A 26,892-nucleotide genomic window follows, 5' to 3' on the forward strand; every position below is an offset into this window, starting at 1 on the left:
TCAAAGGAACTTGCATTCTAACTTCGTTGACTTTCACTTTCTGTGGAATTGTATTCCCACTGACTTCACCATTTTCAATGAACCTTGCATTTCCAGTTTCAACAAGTCTTATACTATGATTAGGACAGTAAAACATATACCCCTTTGATTTTTCTGGATAACCAATGAAATATCCATTGATTGTTCTTGCATCCAATTTCTTTTCTTGTGGATTATAAATCCTTATTTTTGCTTGACAACCCAAATATGTAGGTGCCTTAAACTAGGTGTCCTACCAGTCCACAGTTCAAAAGGTGTCGTTGAAACTGCCTTACTAGGAACTCTATTTAACAAATACATAGTAGTTTTCAAGGCATATGTAATACCTATTTTTTTTTTTTATTATTAATTATCAATGGCATTTTCTTAAATTTTATAAAGGTATAGGGGTATTCTTGTAATTTTATTACTGATGACATTTTCACAATTTTAAAAAAATTTAAGGGGTGTTTTGGTAACTTGGAACGGGCCGTTCCAAAAGCAAAACGGGCCGTTCCAAGCTTAAAAATTATACTAAATTTTTTTAGTGAGAACGGGCCCAGAACGGGTCGTTCCAAAAGGAGAACAGGCCGTTCTGGTTTTGGAACGAGCCGTTCTGGAGGGAGAACGGGCCGTTCCGGAGGGAGAACGGGCCGTTCTGGATGAGTCTCGGAACGGGCCGTTCTGATTTTAGAACGGGCCGTTCTGCTTTTTGGGAACGGGCCGTTTCGATTTTGGAACGGGCCGTTCCAGTTTAAAAATTTGCGTACATTTGAATGATTCGGAACGGGCCGTTCCGAATTCAATACGGGCCGTTCCGGGTGACTCTGGTTGCCTATAAATAGGGGCCAGGGGGGGTGAAAAAAAAATATACAGAGGGAAGTGAAAATCTTAGAGAGAGAGAAAGAGAAGAGAGAGAGAGAGAAAGAGAAGGGAGAGAGAGAGAAAGAAAAGAAAAGAGGAGAGAGAAAGAGGAATCCAGTAGAGGAGGTTCTGCCAGGGGAGAGAAAAGAGGAGGGAGAAGAGGAGATTCTGCCCGAGTTTCGGTCCTTGCTTAAGGAGAGAGGTGGAGGTTCTGCCCGAGTTTCGGTTCTTGTTTAAGCAAGAAAGAGGAGAAGGTTCTGCCCGAGTTTCAGTTCAGGTTTATCCAAGTAAGGGTAGTGCTTATAAAATTAATCTAGTGTGTATGAGCATGATAGGAATAGTATAATTTTAATATGCTATTTTATGTGGAGATTTTCATTTAACATAATATAATTTGGATCAATTGATGGTTGTTTTGGATATTTAATTATTTATATTATTATTATATTGACAAATTGGCATGGTTATGGTTATGTTTAATTATGGAATATGCTATGTGTATGTGGTTTGGAAAAGTAAATAGGACTTAAAGGAGTAAGGTTATGGTATGGATTAGATCTCTTGGTGAGATCAGGATATAATCTTTGGAAAAATATGGAATTTGGGAATCCCATGGTGAGGATTCCAATGTGAAACTTTTCCAAAGGTTATATAATAAACCACTTCAGATGTTAGGTGGATTCTGAAGTACTCCTCTAAGTATTCTATTTGCTACCGGTATGGGTCTAGGCCGAGTCATACCGATGGATGAGGTGGCCCCACCAGGGTTACGTGACGACGTAATCCAACTGTATATTTTCCATGAGAGGTTAGGCGTGGGACATGGGTTGCTGACATGTTTCACCGTATCAACACTTGGTTTGGATGGTGTTGAGGCCAACATTTGGTTTGGATGTGTTGGTTACATCATGGATTATACAGTGGTGTGACTTTGTTTTGGATATGGAATATGTATACATATGGTATGGATTGTATACATTGGTTATGGATTATTTTATTATCATAAAATATGTATACATTGGCATGGACGTGTATACATTATATTCTGGGTTGGTCTATATTTAGCTTGAAAATGACTTGTTGGTCTGGATAAATACTGTGGATAAATATTTGTTTAATGATATTTTATTATGATGTACTATGATTGGTTTTATATGTGCTAACCCTTATATTTCCATGATGTGGACTGTGATGATCTCACTATGTGGGGGAGCAGATCAGGTATGAGGCTTTGGGATAACAAGGAGTCTTTTGGATAGCTGCTTTGAGAAGTGGCTAGGTTTAGAGCTTGACCAGCACCTAGAGTGTCTTATTTTGATGTTTTCATGACATTTTAATTATATTATCTTTTTGGATTACTGTATAACTTTACTAAGGATGATGACTCTGCTATAGAAGATTATATTATATATTTTGGAAACAATTTATATGTTATTGTATAATTACACTCTAGCGTAGCTGGCTTTTGCTCTATTTTCTTTATTTTATATTATTTTATTTTGGTTGGTTATTGATGTGACGGCCTAGGGTGGGTCGTTACAGCATACATCCACAAATATATGGGTAAAGTTGAATTACTTAACATACTCCTAACCATATCCATTAATGTTCTATTACGCCTTTCTGATACACCATTTTGTTGTGGTGTACCTGACATTTTATATTGAGCAAAAATGTCACGTTTCTGAAGAAGTTTAGCAAATAGACCTGGGTGTTGCCCCATTTCATTATATCTTCCATAATACTCACCACTTCTATTAGATCTTACAACTTTCACCTTTTTGTTTAATTGTCTTTCTACTTCATTCAAGTAAATTTCCAAGACATCGATTGTTTGAGATTTCTCATGCAATAGTTAAACATAACCATAACGTGAATAGTCATCTATAAAGGTAATGAAGTATTTTTCCTTTCCGAAAGAATTGACATCAAAAGGACCACATATATCAGTATGCACAATCTCAAGAAGCTGAGTGCTTCTTGTAGCTCCTTTCTTTGTATGTTTTGTTTGTTTTCCTTTAATACAATTCACACAAATATTTAGATCCGTAAAATCTAGATTTTGAAGAATTTCATTTTTTTTATTAATCTTTCCATTCTTTCTCTAGAAATGTGACCTAAACGTTTATGCCACAAGAAAGCAGAACATTCCCAAGGAAGTTCTCATTCATAGTCATTCTAAAAGACTTAATTGCTGCAATATTTGTCATCTCAATGACATGCTCATACATAGTACATGAACCATCAAACTTCATGGTGGTCAATGTACTCATTAGTGTCTCAGCAAAAGACTTATCAGTTGTTTGAGAGCACTCTCCCATAAATCCCATAAATCTTTAGCACTTTCAGTTTTGGGAAGAGTTGTCTTAATACTGTCAGCAACAGTCATTCTCATGAACATTAGGCAAAATTTGTTAGACTTTTCCCAAACTTTATAATAGGCTTTCTCTTCATCGCTACTAGAATCAATAATAGCAGCACGTTTCTCTTCCAATACAAAGAAAGGAGACCTCTCAAACCCTAGCCATCACGAAAGATAGAGAGAGTAGAAAGAAAAGTTAAAGGGAGTGAAAACTTGGTTCTCTTCAAAAAGATCAAAGTACTCTAAGGATCAAAGGAATTTTTTACTATGGAGAAAGGTACACACTTTCTTATTATTATGTGAGTATCATGAATTTCAAAGATCCTTTAATTTTCTATAATTGATGTATTAGAAAAATCATAGAACTTACATGTGGTATCAGAGCATGGTTTTGAAATTGAATGATTCTCCGTGAATGATATGTGTTGTAAAATTGTATAATTCTCCATGAATGTTATATATATATACATATATAATGATTTTGCAATGATCCAGAAGACATTGTCAAATTAAGAAATTTCAAGCAATTTTTTCCTCACTGGAAGTGAGATAATTGTACAACAATGAAAAATAAAAGAATATTTTTTTCTCACCAGAAGTGAGATAGTTGTGCAACAATGAAAATAAAAGAATATTTTCTCACCCCGAAGTGAGATAATTGTACAACAATGAAAATAAAAGAATATTTTCTTCACCTGAAGTGGGAAAATATTATGAAAAGTGAAAAGAAAAAGGATAGATAAATAAACGAATATTATATTTGATCCATTGAGTACCACCGGAAGTGGAATAATTCTATCAAGATCATTGTTGCAATATTATGTTTAATTTTCCGCTGCATGTTGTTTGTTTTGGATCATGAATGTAATTCTTAATTTTAAATTATGATCAATATATTAAATCTCACATTATCGAAATCCTAATGACAATCGCAAAAGAATTATTTTCACGAAATCGAGTGATTGAAAGAAAGTTTCCTTTTTTTAAATGCATGAATTAATATTTCAAATTGGAAAGAATTGATTTTTTCCTTTTAGTCAAATTTTGGAATTCATGACTGCGCATTTTACCCTTATGTATTTCAACGTAGAAATTAATATTTCAAATTGGAAATAATTAATTTTTCCTTTTAATTAAATTTTGGAATTTGTGACTGTGCATGTTACCTTCATGTATTTCAACGTAGAATTTCAATGTTATCAATTTCTAAAGTATGAAGTTTTATTTTACTTTCTTTTATGAAATTCATGAATGACTTTAAATTGGGACTAGTAAAGTTTTTATTTACTTGGAATTAATTGTATGATGAATTTGTTAGTCACCAAAGTGGTCAGATTTTATATTTATTTAATTCCAAATTAATGGTGATTTAATTCAATTACCCATAGAATAATGGATGCTAAATAAAATAATTGTTTGTTTATGAGTATATTGAAATTCATTATTATAAGACATTTATGTATCGCCTAAAAGTTGATTAGTTGTTCTCATAATTAATGAATATAATTGTGTGTGACTTATATGTGCTATTAAATTATTTATATACCCAAAGATATTAGATAATTTTAATTGGTGCATGTTTAGTTGCAAAATGATGATTAAATTTATTAGCATCATCATGTTTGTATGTTGTGTGTTGATGTATCACCCAAAGGAGAGCATCAATATACTATTGATTGATGTTTGTATATATTATATGGGTAGCATGTGCTTTATGTCTCAAAACACTCATGTGAAATTTTATTATAAAGTATTTGTTCCTAATTCACTGAATTCTCTTAGAGCGTCTGTTCCAATTTTAATAGGCTTAACTTCTTTGACTGGAATGAGCAAGTCTAATTTCACCTCGGTGTATTGGATTTAGACCTTGCTATATTGGAAGAGAACCAAGATTTCACTCCCTTTGACTTTTCTTTCTACTTTCTCTATCTTTCGTGATGGCTAGGGTTTGAGAGAATACTTTCTGTCAGGGTGTAGACCTTGTCTCACATTAGTGGATATTTATAAGCCCTAAAGATTGCTATTTCCATCAAATAACAATTATTCTCATAAATGTTCGATTAAACCCATTTATGATTTAGTCTTTAGTTATTTAATTATTTATTTATTAGTCCCTTTATATATTACATATTTATCACATGAGACATAATTATCTTACAACCTTCGCTTTCTTGATCAAGTTCATTCAATCATACTCTCTTGACAAAATACCTAAGACCAAAGGCCCAAATGATAAAAAATAATTTTTTTCTCAATTTTATTGAGCAATTACTTGTTATTTCAAGTTCAAATTGATTTTTTTTATTCTTATCGAGCTTTTATTAGCTCATTTTTTTCCCAAATAAAATAAGCATATTGAGATACAAAATGTTTCTTTCTCATAATTATTTGAACTTTCTACGGTCTAGTATGACATGAAAGACTTTTTTTTAATAAATTTTTTATTTTATTTATTTATTTATATTTTAAAAATATTACATTGCAAAATGTATTATCTTTATTTATTAATAACCACTTACATTAATCCAACTTTTTAGTGTACAATAATAACAAAATAAAATTTAAATACATTTTCATGCAAACTACTTAATTTTCATGCAAACTTTTTAGTGAGCTAGGTTAATCCAATTTGAAAACATTGAAGTGCAAAATTTTATTTAACCGTGTTTCGCGAAACCAATTCTTATAATGTTCACAAGTTTTCTAGTGCTCCTAAAATTTAATAAAAGTTAATGGACTGACATAATTGAAATAAATGTAGTACGAGTATTTGTTCAAAAACACTCGCGAGAAAGATGTCATCAAAAAGTAAAAAGCTTTCAAATCCCAAAAGTTGAAAACATAAAGGATGATGATATATACACCTCCATTTTTTTTTATACATACACTTCCTTTTTTAAAAAAATATACTAAATTTCTAAATTATCCTTAATATTATTTGAAATAAAAAAAATTATCCTGAAATTTTTTTTTCGGAGGTGTATTTGTACATAATTATGGAAAGTTCTTTCCGGAATACTAAAATTACTATTCCAGAAATAAATTTCCGTCGAAATAATTCTGGAAAGTACTTTCCGTAACACTAAAATTACTATTGCGGAAAGTTCTTTCCAGAATTATGGTAACAAATACACACACTGTTAATATTCCAGAAAGAATTTTTCGCAATAGTAATTATAGTGTTACGGAAAGTATTTTTCATAATTATTTTGACGGAAAGTTATTTCTAGAATAGTAATTTTCGTATTCTGGAAAGTACTTTTCGTAATTATTCTGACGGAAAGTTATTTTTGGAAGGCTCATGATATATACACTTCCTGTTTTTTTTATATGTACACCTTCTTTATTTTTTTTAAAAAAATTATAAAATATTATATATATTTTTTAATTTTATACCTTTAACTTTCAATTTTCTACTTTTTTCTTTTTTTTCACACATTTTTTTTTTCTCTTTCAATTTTTACATGCTACCAAAATAGGTGAGGTGAAGGAAAGATAACGGGATATATGTAAAAATTGAAAAAAGAAAAAAAGAAGAAAAAAGAAAGATCTGCAAAAAAAAAGTACTAAATTAAATATTGTGAATATAAAATTTAAAAGAAAACAAAAAATTAAAAATATTTTAAAATTTTAATTATTTTCTTTGAAAAGGAGGTGTACTTATAAGGAAAAAAGAGATGTATATATCATCAACCGAACATAAAAGCCTTACGAAGTTTACAACTGATAAATGGGCTTGTTAGTGAAGCCCAAAGACGAGCCCAGCATAGCAACATGGGTAAGCCCAATGTAATTGAAATATCAGAAAAAGGTGGGAAGCATAATAGAAGGTGGAGGGTTAGGGCTTAAGAGTGAACAAGTGGTTCCTTCTTCTACACTCTCTTCTTCTTCTTCTTGTCGAATCGCGATTGTTCTGTCTGCAAGAGAAAGCAGAGATCGAAAATGGCGTTGGCTTTCGACGAGTTCGGAAGGCCTTTCATAATCCTGAAGGAGCAGGAACAGAAGAGTAGACTCAGAGGCTTAGACGCTCAGAAATCAAACATCTCCGCCGGCAAAGCCGTCGCTCGCATCCTCCGAACCTCCCTCGGCCCCAAAGGCATGGACAAGATGCTCCAAAGCCCCGACGGCGACGTCACAATAAGTAAGTTCCACTTCCACACGCGCACACTCGCACGTGCGACTCCATTTCCTCATTTTCGCTCTCTTATTCTGCAGCGAACGATGGCGCCACGATTCTCGAGCAGATGGACGTGGACAACCAAATCGCGAAGCTGATGGTGGAGCTTTCGAGGAGTCAGGACTACGAAATCGGCGACGGCACCACCGGCGTCGTCGTCCTCGCCGGCGCGCTTCTCGAGAAGGCGGAGCGCCTCCTCGAGCGCGGAATTCACCCCATCAGGATCGCCGAGGGTTACGAAATGGCGTCGAGGATCGCCGTCGAACACCTCGAGCGCGTCGCCAACAAGTTCGAGTTTGATGACACCAATTTGGAGCCTCTCATTCAAACTTGCATGACCACCCTCTCCTCAAAGATGTAACTACTCTGATTAATTAATTAATTAATTGCTCGTTGCCCATTACTTGCCTAGTTAACTTGTAACTGCATTTTTTTTTGTTGCTTATGATTTGTTTTTTAATGTTGTAGTGTGAATCGGTGCAAGCGTAGCTTGGCTGAGATCGCTGTGAAGGCGGTTCTCGCTGTTGCTGATCTGGAGAGGAAGGATGTTAATTTGGATCTGATTAAAGTGGAAGGGAAAGTTGGTGGGAAGTTGGAGGATACTGAGTTGATTTATGGCATTGTTGTTGATAAGGATATGAGTCATCCCCAGATGCCTAAGCAGATTGAGGATGCTAAAATTGCTATCCTCACTTGCCCCTTTGAGCCTCCCAAGCCAAAGACTAAGCATAAGGTTGATATCGATACGGTGGAGAAGTTTCAGACGTTGAGGTTGCAGGAACAGAAGTATTTTGATGACATGGTTCAAAAGTGCAAGGTGGGATGGATTTCGTTTAGCTTATTTTAATCTTCTAATTGAAATGCATGTTCAGTTTCTTTACTTTAGCGTGGTGTATAAACCTTTTTGGATTTAAGTTCAAATTAGCCTGCTTGTGACCCGCTAGGCACCCTTTTTGTCTTGCTAGAAATTAGAATGTGTTTGGGTTTATTGGAAGTGACATTGATTTGCAGGATGTGGGTGCAACGCTGGTCATTTGCCAATGGGGTTTTGACGACGAAGCAAATCATCTCCTAATGCACAGGAACTTGCCAGCCGTCAGATGGGTTGGTGGTGTAGAGTTGGAATTGATAGCTATAGCAACAGGTGTGTTTTAATTAAACTATGTACGCTTGGAAAGTTTTTATATTTTCTGTGTAACTGTATATTATGTGGCTTAATTGGCTCTGTATACATTCTTCTATGTCTATTGACAGAGCAATGATCGATTTGTGAATACAGGTGGAAGAATTGTGCCTAGGTTCCAAGAGTTATCTACAGAAAAGTTGGGAAAGGTATAGTTTTGCTCTTGATTTTCTTTTGGGGGTTTTACGAGACATGCATTTCTTTTGCAGTTTGTTGTCATTTTTAAATCACATGCAATTGTGGGGTTTAGTATTTTAAAACATGTAGCAGGGGTAGCATTCTTCTTCCTGTATACTTTGTTGGGGGTGGCATGTTGTGCACAAAAGATTCTCATAATTCTTTTGTTTGTAAATTTGACAGCAAGAAAAGCATCACTAATTTGTGATCTATTTTTTTAGGCTGGTATGGTTCGAGAAAAGTCATTTGGTACAACAAAAGACCGAATGCTATACATTGAACATTGTGCAAACTCAAGGGCTGTAACAATATTCATTCGAGGAGGTAAAGCCATTCTGCTTGATTCCTTCATTTAACTGGTTTTCTTTGAATTTCTTGTAGTTAATTACCTTCTTGGAGGAAGATAATTTTCTATACTTACTGTTGATCAATATTGTATTTATTTCTTTATTTCTTTATTGCTTTGGAGTGAGAATTATGAACCTTTAGGTTATGTTTAGATTGATGGTAAGAAGTGGGAGGTAATGGATTAAAGTGAAATGGAATATAATAGAATAAAATCTGCATTCCATTGTTGGGATATATTATGGTGGAACGGAATAGAATTTTATTCCTGTGCTGGATACTGAATGGAGAACAAATAATTATTTTTTATTGATATATTACCCTTATTTTAAAATACTAAAATGTTGTTTTTAATCGTCATTTGTTTTATTTATCTATAATCCCCACTCCCTGATAAAATAATTTCCTTTTCCTTGTTTCCTATTTAATATCTCCCTTTTGGATAGTTGTCTGTGGTTATTTTATTTATTTATTTATTTTTATCATTCACAATTGGTTTGTTATTTCGATAACATGCTAGGCTGTTATATTTTTTAAGAAAAAATGGGTAGTTTAAAAGAACTCCACAGAATTGTAAATGTCCCTAACTAACACCCATAAACCATAGTGGTAATGAGACACCATTTCAATCTGACGTTTCACCAAACACCTTCCTAACATTTTCAAAACCACCCCAAAACCCTGGAATAATTGTCTAAAAGAGCTGTTTGCACAGCACAATTGGGTATTGCTTGAAACCAGATTTCAAGTTCTGCGCATGCACCAAATCTGTGGCACTTGATTTCATGCACCCTTTCGGCATGTAAGGGTATATGAAGAGGTTTGGTTGTGTGGTTGGGATGTGAAGCATGTGGCATTACTGCAGTAGAGGGTGAAGGTGGAAAGGTAGGTGATAGGATGAAAGCAAAGGCGGTGGTCATGGGGACACAGTATAATCTAGATGTTGGGAGAGTGGATGTGACGTAGTGTGCTGAAGTAGGCTTGGAGTTGCTGGAGATGGTTCAGGTGATTACTATTGCTCAATGACGTTACAGTGATATCATAATTAAAAAGAACAAATCAATTGTGTGCTCTATGCCATACTCTCGAATTTGGGGGTAAGAAACTGATGGGAACACCGAACAGATGGAATAGGTTCCATCACTTACTATTCTATACTGTTGAAGAGAAGGAAAGAGAGGCATGTGAGTAAACAGTAAAAAAATGCACTGCAATGTGTGGTGACCCTTCTATTTATATTTTTAAGTAATGTACATAAAAGCATGTCGGTTTTCCCATACACATACAACTAAGTACTAAACCCTTTATTATAATAACATTTGTTTTTCAATCCAAACAATGGATCTCAAATATTGCTTGGTTTGGCTTTGCAGTTATTAAGTTATGTATTTTTTGTGGAGTTTTTGATATTGACTTTGAAGACTGGTAAGTTGTCTAAGCAAACCTTGACAAATTAATAGTAGCTGTCTTGTTTGGCAGGTAACAAAATGATCATAGAGGAGACAAAGCGCAGCCTTCACGATGCATTGTGTGTGGCTAGGAATCTTATTCGCAATAAGTCTATTGTATATGGTGGTGGTTCAGCTGAGATTGCCTGCTCTATAGCTGTGGAGGCAGCTGCTGATAGATACCCTGGAGTAGAACAGGTATGGATATCATTGAACTCACGTGGTATTAATTTTTATTGCTTGTTAGAATAAACAGTTTTTATATCTTAAGCTAATCTAATGATCCCACCTGTTTAAAGTAGCTATTTAAAGTCACCGTTATTCACTGATAGTGCATTGAGGTGATAGTGTGTTATTTACAATGGATCAAATGTAATATCAATGCTTAAACTAACAATTTCTACGTATGCTTATTGATTACTTTTTCTTCGCTTGCAGTATGCTATTAGAGCATTTGGGGATGCTTTGGAGGCCATCCCAATGGCCCTTGCTGAAAATAGTGGCCTCCAACCGATTGAAACATTATCCGCTGTCAAGGCTCAGCAAATAAAGGTAATAAATCGATCGTGATGATTGTTTTGACCATGTTAAACATCTATTACTTGTATATTATGGCGCTGACCTCAAAACTCTGCCTTCAGGATAATAACCCTCACTTTGGCATTGATTGTAATGATGTTGGCACTAATGACATGCGTGAGCAAAATGTCTTTGAAACTTTGATTGGAAAGCAGCAACAGCTCTTGCTCGCTACTCAAGTTGTCAAGATGATTCTGAAAATTGATGATGTCATTTCCCCATCTGAGTACTGATATTTTTAAAATCATGTTTTACATCAAGATGATGAATTGGCGATAGTATTTTGTTCCATTGATTTTGTTGTAGTCAGAGTTGGTATGTTCACTTGGAATGTAAGATTTTGGCACGGTTTGTATCGGAGTTGGGTGACTTTTCTTTTGTTTAATGCAATTGTCATGCTTTTGATATTTAACATCATGGATGAATTATTTTTTATAGGCCTTTTGCTTTTAACCTCTGTTTGTAGGCCGTGGTTGGAAAATTGTGATCTTACTTTTTAGTCCTATTTTGGGCCCTTTTCAAATGGTTGTTTAATTGGTTGTGCAACTGAGCGATTGTAGGCTAGACGAAAGTGTTTAGGGCTTTAGGAAAACCCTTGATTGTCTTGGAGTTATGGACATTGTGTCCATCGGGAACGTGGTTTATTTATTTATTTATATTTTTAAAAGCATGAAAATTATTTGGGATCGAGTAAATTGGTTAATGAAAGTGAAAATCAGTAAACAATGGCATCCGGTTTAAACATTTTTTTAATCTAATTTTGGTGCATTTTGTTTAGGCCATTGATGTGTAATAAATGTAATACGCAATGCATTACTGTAGCCGAGTGTTTCGGCTCCTGACATGAATGTTCGAAGACTATATGGGGGAATTGTAGTGATTGAAATGCGAATGTAACACCTTTTCAAAGTATAATTTCAAAATGTAACATTTTGCTTCATTGACGTAGAATGGCAGCTTTTACATGTTCAACTTTAAACTATAATCACCCGAAGTCTATTAGAGTGTAGGAAGTGGCGATTTGAGCTATGGAATGTGGAGGCTATTGTAGATTCATTAACTGTGTCAGCAACTGTTACTCTAATATTCAATGTTCGATTTCCAGTTCTACAGCACGGTTCTATCCTTCATTGTCCCTTTATGCGACGGAAGGCACAGCTGATATGTATGTAACATTTTCAATAGGAGAATGGAAATTTTTTAATTGGTTTTCTTGACCCAATCAATACTAATAGTCTAGTGGCATAAGTTGCCCTTCCTGCAACTAAGCACTCCTGCCCCTGCTGTCATTGAAGGAACAAGCATAGGTGGTCGTGCTGCCATGCTTGATGCTCTGTCATACCTAGCAGATGCTCCTGCCCCGGAAGGTGTGAAAAATGCTCCATTCAACATTAGATCCCCTTCAGACATCCAATTCCATTTCTTCCACTCTCTCTCTGATGATTTAAAATGTTTGGTCACCTGAAATCACTCAATGATCACAATTTCAATCACTAATACATCATATTTGTATTGTATCTCAGCAATATTTATTATTAACCAGCCACTAAAGACAATGTGTAGTTCTTTTTTCTTCTCTTTTATGTATCTCTGACCTCTTTGTGGTTTTCATCATCTGGAGCAAGAAATCTATTGCCTTGGCTGTAAATAGTTGGGGATGAACTCCCACCTATTGCGTAATGTTGCCAGTGTGTGTATTCATTGTTCACCACATGGAAGTATCCGAACCTGCATCTGCAAATTGTTTCTTTCCAATGAAACGAATAGCACAAGCTAAACAAGGCTTATATGTATTTTGAAAAGAACAACTTACCTAGGCATTCTCCCCCCAAGCCCTTCTCCAAAATGGTTGAAAGCTATTGTGACTTGCATTTTCTTGTCATTTTTAAATGAATCACTGTGGCCCAAGAGCATGACCTTGTTATGGTGTGTCATGTAATTGTTGGAAATGGTAATGGCCGTTGACCCATGAACGACATCAATTAAGCCATCAAAACAATTTGACAAGGAGCAATGGTCCACCCAAACATGGCTTCCACTAAAGATTGTAATCCCATCACCATCCGATCTTGCACTCAGGCTAACTCTGTTAGGAGAGTCCCTCACGTATCCGCTGCCACCCCTTTTGCAGTCATGGATGTGTATGCCATGAATTATGATATTGGTCTTCTTGTGCACTTTAATGCATGGTCCTCCAGCAATGTGGACAGTGGCTCCTCTTCCATCAATGGTTTTGTAAGAGTTCACGAGGAGATCCATGTGTAGCTTGATCACCATGTCATGCTTGAAAATGATCCACAATGGCTCCTCTTGGATAACACCATATCTCAATGTTCCTGCCTTGGGCTTCACAGGGTGATCACTAGGGTCAGTCACCACATATATTTTACCATCCTTCCCTCCAATCGCATGCTTACCAAAACCAATGCCACAATCTGCTAAACGCTTCCTGTTCTTTTCCCAATTGGGGTCACACCTCCAACAATCATCAATTGGGTTCCCCGTTCCACAAGAAAGATACCTCAAGTTTCTCCTTGAACCATTAATGCTCCTACAGTGAAAAGAAGACTCCTTTCAGTATCATGCATGCTTTAACATGCAAGTGCATACATGTGTGTAATGCGAGAAATTATTTGGTAGTTCTGATTTGTACAGTGACATAGAATCAAAAAATGTTATTAATTTTTTTCTCTCAGTAAATTGGGAAACTTAAATGCATATCTGGCCTATTTAATAATTTCCTGTGTAGTCTTATGAGATCTAGATAGTGAGAATGGAAATCCAATTTTCTCCTATGATAGTCGATGTTCCTACGGAAAAAAAAATACAAATGTGCTGAGGTCGCTACCACATGTTTCACCAAAAAAGATATTTGTGGTCACTAACATGTATTTTTTCTACTCCAAGTGCTGCTTTCGACAATTAATTGTGGTCACTATAACATGCTTCATCACAAAAAGCATGAGGAGAATACTCTGTTTTATTCATTAATGGTAGTGCACCATGGTAATATAAAAAGAGAAATTTTTTCGAAATTATATAAATAATATGCACAATCAGTTTAAAATAATTTGAATATGAAATTTAAGATATATAAAAGAATTTAAAAATCACAGCACTACTCTTTCATATAATTGTTACTTTTTAAATACATAATATCTAAGTTTAACACATGCCGGAAATACTATATATCTCTAAATATTTCTTGTCTGCATTTTCTGGCAATGGACTGTACTAAAATAGTACAAACCAACTGGTAATGCAAGATGTAGTGTATGTGAAAAGAAGAAAAATGAATTAAACAGAAGATACAAGATGTCTGTTTTCCAAAAATAAGAGTTTTTGTAGAATAAGACAGTAATTTTATTTCAAGAGAGAACATTTTTGTAGTGCGATGATCCGATGTATAAAAGATTCCACTGCAAGACTGTAACATATTCCGCAAACAAAGTACTGCATAACATACTTTTGGACTTCCTGGACCACTAATTCAGGGTCTTGAACTGGAGAAGCATAGATCACAGATGGGGCCAGAAGCAAGAACAGGAACATAAATGTGAATGAAAATGCCATAATATCTAGAACTACCTATGGAGGTAAGAATAACAGAAACATTTATAAGGACTAAGGAGGGAAATTATGTAGTTATGACTTGCTCTATATACAAGTGATAGATGATAGAAGTTGAGCTTATATATATATAAGCAGTAATTAAACTAAGAGAGGAAATGATTCTGAATTCCTGATTCAATAAGAAAAGCTTGTTTAATTTCCGGAATTTGTGTTGTGGATTCTGAATGTTGCAAAATTATTTTATAATTTGTACGCTAAATGATCTTTTATGATATTCATGTCACAATGCTCTTATTTGCTGCACGTCCATGAAAGCGTAAATAACGGAATTTATTCTCGTTTACTTGAATGTTTAGTGGTTTTTGGGAGTTATAAATATCTATTGTTTATTGGAAAAAAACACAGAAAGATATTTAATAGTTAATACAGTACAGCTTACACTGAGAAGTGAAGACCAGTGAGTAGAAGCGTTCTTTTTTTCTTCTAAGAATAACACATTGCATGTTTCAACTCAAATTTCTGTATACTCTTCTTATTTCATTTAGTCATCGTTGAATATTAATTTGTTATTGATCGTGTTATATTATTAATTGATAAATAATAATATACATGGTGTTAATTTTAAGGATCATCTAGACCATATTTTTAATAAGCAAGATTTTTTTTTTCAGGAGTCAAGACTATGCACCACATTTGTACCCGTCATATAATTTGATCTTAAAAACGTAAATTTAAAAAGTAACTCTACTAGAAAATTACACTGCCAAGAAAAAAGGTTACATCACACTGAAATTTGAGATATGAATTACAACTGAAGCTGACAGCATCAGAATCTGGCTCTTTCTTTGTCTATCATCCATCAATTATGCTGCATGTTGCATTGGTCGTTAAATGAGGTACAGTTTTGTTTTTTTTGTTGATGATTGATCTATTTCACCATCCTATCATTTTATTTTGATGAATAGTAATATTGGTCCAAGAAAAGTTACATGTTGCTTTCGTGTCAGATGCCTCCGGCTAAACAAACAATTGAACTAATTCGTTGTGACCTTCGTTCTTAGTGAAACGTCCCTATATGCATTTCGTCTTCAACTCATGAGTGAATGAATGTATGTATGAGAATTCCTAGTAATCCTCGTTTGTGAGATATTGCTCTGCATGATTCTGAGTCCCATAGCTGTCTTGTTTGTTGAAGAGCAAACAATTATTGGCTAAAATAGAATTTTGTTTTGTTATTTTTATTTTCTGTTTCAATTTGGTGTCCTAATTTTTTTTTTATTTTTTTATTTTAATCTCCTAAACTTTGTTGGATCAAATCGACCCTTTTGTTCGATTTATCACGCTAATTAAATTAATTTAGTGATACATAACAAGTTTGTGAAGATGTTATATCAGTCAAAATTAATGTTGTTAGTAAAATTTTTTTTGACAAAAATAACTATTTGACTTATTAAGATATTTTAAAGGACTAAAATAAAATAAAATAAAAAACAAAACTGAAACTTAAAATAAAAATAAAGGATCAAAATTATATTTTACTCTATATTATTTTAGTTCATAAAATTGAAAATTATGTCCCATTAGCTTTTAAAATTCAGAAAATATTAAATAAGTTAATAAACTCTTAAATCATACATTTTTTTTTAATTTTAGACAATAATTAATTTACCCTTTTAAAAACTTATTTTACATTATTAGTTTCTAAGGACTAATATTATCATATCATCTAAAGAATTAAAGTGACTCTTTACTCAAATTTATAATTATTAACAAATCATTGTGTTTTTACTTTTTGGGGGCTAAACTGCCGTCTGATTTATCTCAAGAAAAATAAATTATTAAAATTGGCTAATAGCATAATTTTCCAGGAGAATATTGTTAGTAGTGTATGGATTGTTTCACATTATTTTTGTATTTATTTATTGTCATTTTTCTTTCATACTTACTCTCTAATTTTATTTATGAAAAGTTGTTGCCACCAGAAAGACTAAATTTATGTAAAGTTCAACGTCTTCTTTATAAACCATGAAAAGCCGGCGTTGCATATAGTTTATAAATTCTGTGTTTCTTGCCTCTGGCAGAATAAAATGTAACCTTTGATGATCATAAACTAGTGTTTTTGGTGATCGATCATATTATGCATTTATTATTTGAATCCTTTATTGTTTAATGATTTTTTTTTAATTTTATGATTTTTAATAAAATTTAATCCATAAAAGAATGTATTTGAAAAATGTGTTAAAGGATATATTGTTCACCTTTCTTATAAAAAAAATATAGCTAGAAATAAACTTTAGACATAATTTATTTAAAATTTAAAACTAGAGCTCGCTAAGAAGAAAAATTAAAATGGAATTTGAAAACAATGCACCAAGAAGAAAAATTGACCGAAAAGAAGCAAATCAAATTTTCATATAATTGTTCGAAAATGTGGATTAATGTAAAAATACGATACAGTAAAGTGCCATCGTTTAAAAGAACTTAATCATGGCATTATTTTGTAGATGACTATAGAAGAATGACTACACAATCACACTGTAAGCCATCTTTTGTATATGGCCAAACCATTGTGTCTGAAACCCCACTTGTTCATGTGAGCAAATTATTATGTTTAGAGGTTAAGTCATAGGCCCTTTATATATTGAGATGGTTTTTAATAATTATTATGGTCCTGCATGTATAGGATAGGAAATTAGTGCCTAAGTAGGGATGGCCTATAAAAGTGAAGCTAATAGAAAGTAATTAAGGTCATTGATGAGGGTGAAAGCATAGTGTTTATATCTAGGGATAGAAAATGCTCACATTGAACAGTGGTTCTCATCCTAATACTCAATCAACGGAGACTCTCCGCACCTATTGGCTCAACTTCTTCATATCTAAAATGATTTTGTCTATATGCCATTATAGTGTGCTTGATCATTCATGGTTTGATACTAATTCTATTACACAACTTGAACATATCATTTTTCTACTAGATTTTTTTTTCTTGTCATAAGTATAAGGAAAATAATTTTGATATTTTATTATTATTATTATTATTTATTATTATTATTATTATAAAGATGTGATGAAAATTAAACTTAGATCTTTCTACTTCTATTTAAACTCCTTTTTCTCTAATTACTAGACTAATCCTAATGATCTAAATGATTTTGGTCATTAGTATGACAATTGATAACTAACACCTTTAGGAGACATATTGAGAAATTAAAATTGAAAAGTCTTTAGTAAAAATACGAGTAAATGCTCAATTTGATCCTTAAAATGTGGTACAAGTGATCAATAAGTTCTTGAAATTTTTTTTATCATTTGGGTCCTTCAATTTTAACCCCATTATACAAGTTAGTCTTTTCATTATACCTAATTATTGACTCTGTTAGTCTCATGACTAGTATAGTTGATTGTTACATCGACATGGATTACCCCTCTAGTTAACATGCAACAATTATTAATTAAGTAGATTTAGACATGTGATAAATTGAGGTTTAATTTTTAATTTAATTTAAAAATAACTGAAGTGATGTTTAAATGACTCATTTCTTTCCACTCACTTATGTACGAAATGCGAAACTCATTTATATGAGATAGGGGTTTAAGACATTATTGAAGGAGCCAACAACATTAGAGTAAGAAGTAGAGGACAAATGAAAAAAAAATATATATGGTTTCTGGTTGTTTGTGAAATCCTCAACAAAATCATGTTCCACAATAATAAAGACTACCAGTATCACTGAGTTCTTCTTCACTTACACTAGAGTTTTGTGATTAATTAAACATAGTAGAACCATCCATATTCGATTGATGCATCTTTATTTGAGATCTTTCAGAAAGATCACTCATTTTGTTAAATCTCAAATTCAACAATTCAAAGTTTACATTTTTAAATCAATAGTCAGAACAAATAAAGAAATTAAGAATGACGGAGACGAAAAAAAATTCAACTAAAAATCTTATGCAACCTAACAACAACTTTCCATTTTAACTAGAGTACCTGTAGTCAAAATATTTAAACATGATAAAATGTTCGTTGTTGAATTGATCAAAGTATCAAAATCTTGGATTATGTTCTCTATTAGGTGATTAAGAGAGAAAACAACTAATTAGGAAGGGGAATATGTGTCAATTTGATATTTAACGGCCAATTGTTTAAGAAATTAACAAATTTAATAGTTAAGTATAACGGAAAGACTAATTTGCATATTGGAGTTAAAGTTTAGGACTTAAATACCTAAAAAAAATTATTTGAGAAATCTATTAACCACCTCTACTATCTTTAAAGAATTAAATTGAATGTTTAATCTTAAAAAAATACTATTAATATACTTCAACAAAATTTTCAATAAGAGTTTTCTATTATTAATTTTTCTTTACGATACTAGTTTAATAAGACCTTAAGTATTAATAAAAGAGTTTAAGCGATTTTTTTTTTATTTTTATATTTAAGTTATTAGTTATTTTTTAATTGAATTAAAAAATTATTTTTTAATTAGAAACTATTTTATGTAGTTTAATACTGATAAACACATCATTTATAATACATTTATATTGAATATGCATTATTTGTATTGTTTTTTTAATACATTTCCATTACTCAAGATTTTTTTAATGATTTTATATGTACGAATTATTTAGTGACTTTATTAATGATTAGTTTTATTAAAAAAAATTGATTTATTATTTTTAGTTGATCTCTTTTTTAATTATATTTTTTATTTATAAAATTTAAATTTGAGATCCTATTTAAAAACTTAAGATTAGTTTCACATTAAAAAAAAAGAACATGATGTTGGTATTGTATAATCTTTTAATTGTTTATTGTTTCTAATATATATTATTAAAAGAATGAAAAGAAACCCTACCTCAATTTGGGTATAAACAATTTGAACACTTTACAATTTATCTTAGACTCGAAAAAAAATGAATTATTTAAGTTTAACTCATTTATTAAGTGATTTTAATTAAAAGTTTGAGTTTGATTATTAAAAAAAATTTGAAAAAAATAATACACGCATGCATACGACACACCCTATTAAACTTATCCTGACATTATATATACAGTTAGATATTATGAAATAAATTAACGAACACATCGTAAAAAAAGAAAAGTCTAATGTTGTTTGTTGTAGAATTAGAATCAATAAAAGAATTTAAAAAGAAAAGAAAATATGAATCAATAACTTGTGCCATTATAATCATACAGATAGCTGGAAATTATAACAATAAAACAAGTAAGATGCTAAACTAGAATCTGGAGTAAATTTCACCGATCATGAGGACAAAAAATGACAAGTGTATAGTGTGGTATATGCTTAAATGCCAAACCTTCCATTGTGCATTGCAAGGCAAAGCGATCTGAAAATTAATGTTTGGCGGTGACATTTATAGCAACAGTATCTTGACAGAGAGAAAATAAACTTGAACTATTGTCACATTGTATGGGATACTCTAGTGACAGAAAAATTATTTGATGCGTTTGAAACTCATTGGCTTGCATGTGTCATAGGAACATTATTAATCAATCAATCCTTCTAAAAAGTCTAAACATTAGATACTGTGTGTGTCAAATTCAGCAATGCATACACAAGCCATTAAAGATGCTTGTCCCCATGAACCTACATGGTTCCAATTACCAATGAGGATGATAAATCATAAATCTGTTTCCCTTCCACTCCATGTGAGGGGTATCGTCTATGATAAACGCTCCTTCTAACGTGCACATATATGAATATTCATTGATTAATGCTTCCTGTGGAGATTCTTGTTAAAGAATCGATAATAGAGATTTTTTTTTTGTTATAAATTATATTAAGGTGCATTAAAAATTATGGTGAAGTGTATTATAATATTTTTGACTGTTAATTCTTTGATTAATATCTTAGAGATTACTAGTAATAAGCATCAAGTATCTATGTACAATAGGTTAGTTAGGGAAACATGTGTTTGGCTCATAGTTCAGAATTTGAATTGAAGAATGTAGAGTGGAAGGTTCCGTCGTGAGTTCCCACAGTCACGCGCGTGGAGAAAGACGATGCTATCAACCATCGTTTGTGCCTAAGCCCCGCGAGTTTAACCATTTCTGGAAGTGACTCTCTCTGACGCAACAGACGGGAACACAAGAACCATGTACGCAGCCCTCAACTCTGGTGTTAACTGATGCTGTCAACGTCACCATACTGCTACCGACGCTCCAAGAAACACTGCATCATACTCATCACTTTGCAACACATCAACTGTTCGACAAAATGCCCCTGTGAAATCCTACATGAGCTTTGTAATTTGGGATCTAGATCTGTTGCCTAATTATAGACCTGGTTGCTATTAAGTGTTTTCGGTAAGGCTCAAGTGGAACGCGTAATTAGTTACGGAGAAGAAGAGGAAGTGTACGCAAGGTGTTTGACAAAAGATACTGAAACTGCCAGCCTGCTTTCAACTTCACTGGTGCGTCTGGTAAGTTAAGTCTTACCCCCCCTTCTTTTCATCTTCCTCATAAGGCTTCAACAAGGAGGAATGGCGGGTGCTCAAGGAAAGTTTGGAGGACACCTCAGTAAGATTCTGAATAATTCAACATCGTTCTTCTTCACCAATGTGGCGGAAGATCAGGAAATATCAGTGCTGTGGAAAATTTTTCAAAAATGGGGAACGGTAGTAGATGTGTTTATCCCAACAAAACGTGATAAGCAGGGACGGAGGTTTGGTTTTGTACGATTTTCTGACGTCCGTGATGTGGTGGGCTTAGAAAAGAGTCTGAACTCTATTGTTATAGGAGCACGGAGGCTAAAGGTCAACCTCTCTCGTCACTCACGGAGGAAGACAAACCAAGGTCATGTTGATAAGCGGGAGCAAAGTAAAAGGAAACCTGTGCTTGGGAGAGCAAAGCTCATTCAGGGAGCATCGTATGCGGATAAATTGAAAGGAACGAAGAGGTTTGACACTAAGGAGTTGAAGGACAATATTGGTGAACAGGGTTTGGGGGGAAAACAGTGGGTGCGTAAAAAGGAACCGTGGGGTCATCTCCATTTCAAGGTTGATGGTCACGTAATTGAGGAATGTCAGCGATCTTTGGTGGGTAGACGTCATCGCAATATCCAGTTGAAGACGATTTGTCAAGAATTACTACAAGAGGGTTTCCTAGATATCAAGGTGACAACGATGGGTGATGATATGGTACTGGTGGAATCGGATGCGGATGTTCAACTTCAGGATACGGTGTTTATGTATAAAAAGCTTTGGGAAAGGTGGTTTTATGAGGTAGTGGAATGGCATCCAAGGATGGTTTGTGTATGTCGAGAGACATGGGTACGTTGTTATGGCATCCCCCTTCATGCATGGTCGAAGGAATTTTTTATTAAAATGGTTTCATCGATGGGGGATTTCATTCAAGTTGATGAAGATACACGGGAAAGAAGGCGTCTTGATTATGCGCGAATTCTAATCAGTACGACGTATAAGGCGCTGATCAATGACGAGACACGAGTGTTGGTGAATGACTTATGCTTTTCGGTGCGTATCGTTGAGGAACATGGGGGACAATTTATGACAAAAGGATGGATTAGTGATGATAGCACCTCAGAGGATGTCTCCAGTAATCAATCACTTGATTTGGAAGATGTGGAAAATTTCTCTTCTGATGAGGATAGAGGGATGGAGGAGGGTCAACTGGAGTTAATGATTAAAGAAAACAGGAGTGGTGAGGCTACATCGAGGATTGGCAACGATGATAGTGGTGGGAATTGTATTGAGAGGGTAGAGCAAACAGTGAAAGAAGTATCAGAATCCTCTATGGAAGCTACTATAAATAAAGATTTAGTAATGGAATGTTTTAATGCAATTGAAGGGGTGACATTGGATGAGGATGATGAATTGATTAGCAATATGAGTAGGAGGGTGAGTAAAAAGAATGAAGTGCTTAATATAGGGGGTGATGTGATGGGAGATGAGGGAGAGGTGCGATTAGAGGTGGAAATAGAGGTGAATACAGCTACAGTGGAGGTGACTACAACTACCGTTCATCCAGTTGAAGAGGAGAGGTGTATTGAGACAAGGGAAGGGGGGATGTCAATTAACACCCTTCAAGCCAAAACTAATGAGCCAACTGTAAGGAATAATATGAGAAGTGTACTAAAAATAGCAAGAAAGAAAAAGAATAAAAAAAGGGCCTCTCAAGTTTCGTCGTCAATGTCTGGAGATTTTCTGTCTGAAAAGATTGTTGAAGATGGGGTGACATCTAAAGTGGCCTCGTCGACTGAGTCTAAAGGCGTCAACTCAGGGGCAGACCTAGAACGGCGTAATGATGAAGCCATGGCTGATCATATTCTTTCTATCTGTAAGAGTATTGGAATGGAGGTGCGTGGGAATGAAGATGAGGTGCGACAAAAACTTATTTCACTAGAGTTCAGGGATCGTATGGTGGCGATTGCTAAAAGGGGTTCCTCGGTTATGCAATGAAAATTGGTACATTCAATTGTCGTGGTTTAGGGGGTGATGTAAAAAGGCGTCGTATATCTGAGCTAATACGAGCTGAGGAACTTGATTTTATTGCCATACAGGAGTCTAAATTACAGAGGTGTGATCGTGCTGTTTGTGCTCAACTATGGGGATCTTCAGAGTTTGAGTGGCTTGCTTCTCATTCACAAGGTAGGAGTGGCGGTCTACTTTCTATTTGGAACTCTAATCGAGGTAAATTGGTGTTTACGTTTTCTGGTTCTAGTTTCCATGGAGTTTGCTTGCAATGGGGAGATAATGCAAATAGGTGTGTTGTGGTGAATGTTTATTCTCCTTGTCAGTTGGTGGATAAGAGGCGGTTGTGGGAAGCGATTATCATGTCTAAACGTGGTTTTGGGAGTTGTTTATGGTGTATAGTTGGGGATTTTAACACGGTGAGAAGACAAGATGAGAGAAAAGGGGTGAACGATGAATACGGTGTACGGGATATGGAGGAATTCAACTCGTTTATAAGAGATATGGAGTTAATTGATATACCACTAGTTGGGAAGAGATATACTTGGTTTAAAGGTGATGGGTCTATGATGAGTAGGTTGGATAGGGTGTTGATCTCAGAAAGTTGGAGTGCTCAATGGGGTGCTGGATTTGTGGAGGTCATCCCACGTGATGTATCTGATCATTGTCCATTGATTTTGAAACATAAGGTACTAAACTGGGGACCTAAACCGTTTCGTTTTAATAATTGTTGGCTTTCACATAGTGGTATTGAGGATGTGGTCAAGTCTGCATGGGAGAAACAGGTCTCAGGTACATGGGCTGCCCAAAGGTTAAAAGGAAAGCTCCTGAATGTTAAAAATACACTAAAGAAGTGGAATGTCGAAGTCTTTGGTAATGTGGACTCTAAGATAAAAAGTCTGACCAATGAATTAAAGGAGCTGGATGCGAAGAATGAAGATTACTTTCTTACAAACTCAGAAAGGATTAGGCAAAAGGAGCTATTGGATGGTATTTGGTGTACTCGGAGGAATAAACTAAGCTTGTTAGCTCAAAAGGCGAGAGTTCAATGGGGTAAATATGGTGATTTAAATTCCAAATACTTTCATGCTTGCATCAGGGGAAGGCAGCGACGTAACCAGATTATTGCTTTGAAGATAGGCGACCGAATGGTAGAGGAGGTTTATGACATGAAAGAGGGTGTGAGGTCTTATTTTGATGAGCATTTCAAAGCAAGGAGTTGGCTTAGACCACGATTGTCACTTGATGGTTCTCCTGTGTTGTCCAATGCACAAAATGAAAGGTTGGTTGGTGTCTTTACGGAGGAAGAAGTGTGGTGTTTGATTAGGGAGAGCGATGGTGATAAAAGCCCTGGGCCTGATGGGTTTAATTTTGCTTTCTTGAAGAGATTTTGGCCCCTTATCAAAGTGGAGGTGATGGATTTGCTTGCTGAGTTTCATACTTACTTCAAGATTCCAAAGGCTCTTTTGTCTTACTTTGTGGCTTTGGTCCCTAAGGTTCCCTGCCCTCAAGGTATGACTGATTTTCGCCCTATTTCGTTGCTTGGGTGTCTGTATAAAATTATTTCTAAGGTTTTGGCAAATAGATTGCGTGGTATTCTTCCATCAATTATCTCAGAGAATCAGTCTGCATTCATTACTGGTAGACATATGTTGGATAGTGTTTTAGTGGCGAATGAAGCTATTGATTATGCTCAGAAATATAAGAAGTCGATTTTTGTTATGAAGATTGATTATGAAAAGGCATATGACTCTGTGGAGTGGGATTACTTGTTGTATATGCTCAGAGGGTTTGGTTTTGATGAGAGATGGGTAAGGTGGATGGAAGGTTGTGTATGTGGGGGTAGTTTATCAGCACTCGTAAATGGGAGTCCCACGGTCGAAGTAACTATTGGTAGGGGATTAAAGCAGGGAGATCCATTAGCACCATCTTTGTTCCTAATTGCTGTAGAAGGCCTCAGATTGTTGATGACCAGGGCCTTAGATATGAATCTATTTAAGGGATTACAATTGGGTGGAGAAGGTCCATTAATCTCTCTTTTGCAGTTTGCTGATGATACTCTGATAATTGGAGAAGCTACTATGCAGAATTTGTGGTGCTTAAAGGCCATATTGCGATGTTTTGAGTTAATATCTAGTATGAGAATTAACTTCCACAAGAGTAGCGTCGTTGGTATTCACTCCGGGGAAGATTTTACTGAGTTGGCGGCTTCTTTTTTGCATTGTAAGTTGGGTCAACTACCGTTTAAGCATTTGGGATTACCTCTTGGAGCAAACCCTAGGAAGTTGGCTACTTGGAGACCGATATTGGATGGCTTACGTAAACGACTATCCTCTTGGAAGCATAGGTATTTGTCAATTGGGGGGAGGGTAACCTTAATTAATGCAGTTTTGAACGCAATGCCCATCCATTTTTTGTCATTCTTTAAAGCTCCGAACTCGGTGATTAAGGAAATTGTGGCCATCCAACGTGACTTCTTATGGAGAGGTGTCAAAGATGGATCAAAGATACCTTGGGTAAAATGGGAAACGGTATGTAAGTCAAAAGATAAGGGTGGACTAGGAATCAAGGATGTCAGATTGTTCAATTGGGCACTATTGGGGAAGTGGGTGTGGAGGTGTATGATCTCTCCAAGAACGATATGGGCTAAGGTTCTTCAAGGTAGGTATGGGTGCATTGAGTCCTTTCCTAAGACTCCAAATGTGGATAAGAGGGATTCTTGGTGGTGGAAGGATATAGTTTGGGTGCTCCAACAAGGAAATTATTGGTTGGATGAAAAGATTGAACGTTGTATTGGTGATGGGTCTTCAACCAGATTTTGGGAGGATAAGTGGATAGGTGGTTTACGTTTGTTGGATGTCTTTCCTCGTTTGTACTCCTTTGCTTTTGATCCGTTGTCAATGGTGGGTCATAATGGTAATTGGGAGGGATCTACATGGCTGTGGCAGGTTAAATGGAGAAGAGAAACTTTTGTCCATGAAGAAGGAAGTGTGAATACATTAATAGAAATGCTCCAGGAAATTCAAATTTTCTCTTCTAAACAAGATCAATGGAGATGGATTTGTTATAAAGATGGTGTATTTTCAGTGAAAAGTGCGTACTCTTGGCTGCAACACTCGATGGGTGGAGAACTTTCATATTCTTCAGATTTTATTCTAGTCACAAAAAGTCTTTGGAAATGCAAGGCTCCGATCAAGTGCTTGGTGTTCTGTTGGCAGGTATTCATGAATGCATTCCCTTGCAAATCATTGTTACAAGTTCGTGGTGTGGAGGTGGAAAATAACCTTTGCTCTCTTTGCTCTTTATTTATAGAAGACCCTATTCATCTCTTTCTATTGTGCCCAATGGCTTTTAATATTTGGTTATCTGTAGCCAATTGGTTGGAGGTAGAGGTGGTCCTTCCAAATTCCCTAACTTCTCTCTATCTATATTGGACAAATCTTGGTATTTATAAAAAATCCAAGCAGTGTTTTAAAGTGGTCTGGGTGTCTGTAATTTGGTCACTATGGCTTCATCGGAATGGTATAATTTTCCAGCAAGGTGTAATGGATTGCAAGGAAGTGTTGGACAATATTAAAATGCGGTCATGGAAGTGGATTAAAAGTTCTGTCCCTGGTTGTTCTTTTAGTTACTCTAATTGGTATTTTAGCCCACGTTTGTGTATTTCGTAATTTTTTATTAGGTTTTGAAATCTTCTGTAATGGGTTGG

The 26,892-nt window shown here is 34.7% G+C and overlaps 2 protein-coding genes and 1 long non-coding RNA gene across 3 annotated transcripts; 2 read left to right on the top strand and 1 right to left on the bottom strand.

The window, feature by feature from the left end:
- The first annotated feature begins 898 nt into the window (after window positions 1–898).
- On the top strand, window positions 899–3,314 carry LOC145956609 (uncharacterized). The gene is made up of 3 exons (XR_014432849.1): window positions 899–1,008; window positions 1,048–1,169; window positions 2,099–3,314. It is a non-coding gene; the product is annotated as an uncharacterized LOC145956609 (long non-coding RNA).
- A 3,754-nt stretch (window positions 3,315–7,068) lies between these two features.
- Window positions 7,069–11,565, top strand: LOC109798177 (T-complex protein 1 subunit epsilon). Its single transcript, XM_020358431.3, has 9 exons — window positions 7,069–7,385; window positions 7,460–7,778; window positions 7,890–8,238; window positions 8,433–8,565; window positions 8,701–8,753; window positions 9,003–9,105; window positions 10,606–10,772; window positions 11,013–11,126; window positions 11,216–11,565. Exons 1-9 carry the CDS (start codon window positions 7,187–7,189, stop codon window positions 11,384–11,386), a joined length of 1,608 nt encoding a protein of 535 aa, XP_020214020.1. The 5' UTR covers window positions 7,069–7,186; the 3' UTR covers window positions 11,387–11,565.
- A 534-nt stretch (window positions 11,566–12,099) lies between these two features.
- On the bottom strand, window positions 12,100–14,726 carry LOC109800671 (putative pectate lyase 5). Its single transcript, XM_020361497.3, has 4 exons — window positions 14,620–14,726; window positions 12,967–13,704; window positions 12,749–12,887; window positions 12,100–12,614 (listed from the first exon to the last, which is right to left on the bottom strand). Exons 1-4 carry the CDS (start codon window positions 14,724–14,726, stop codon window positions 12,390–12,392), a joined length of 1,209 nt encoding a protein of 402 aa, XP_020217086.1. The 3' UTR covers window positions 12,100–12,389.
- Window positions 14,727–26,892: the final 12,166 nt, after the last annotated feature.

The sequence above is a fragment of the Cajanus cajan genome, chromosome 3, assembly GCF_000230855.2.
Source record: "Cajanus cajan strain Asha chromosome 3, NIPB_CcT2T_4, whole genome shotgun sequence".
In the NCBI taxonomy this organism is placed as follows: domain Eukaryota; kingdom Viridiplantae; phylum Streptophyta; class Magnoliopsida; order Fabales; family Fabaceae; genus Cajanus; species Cajanus cajan.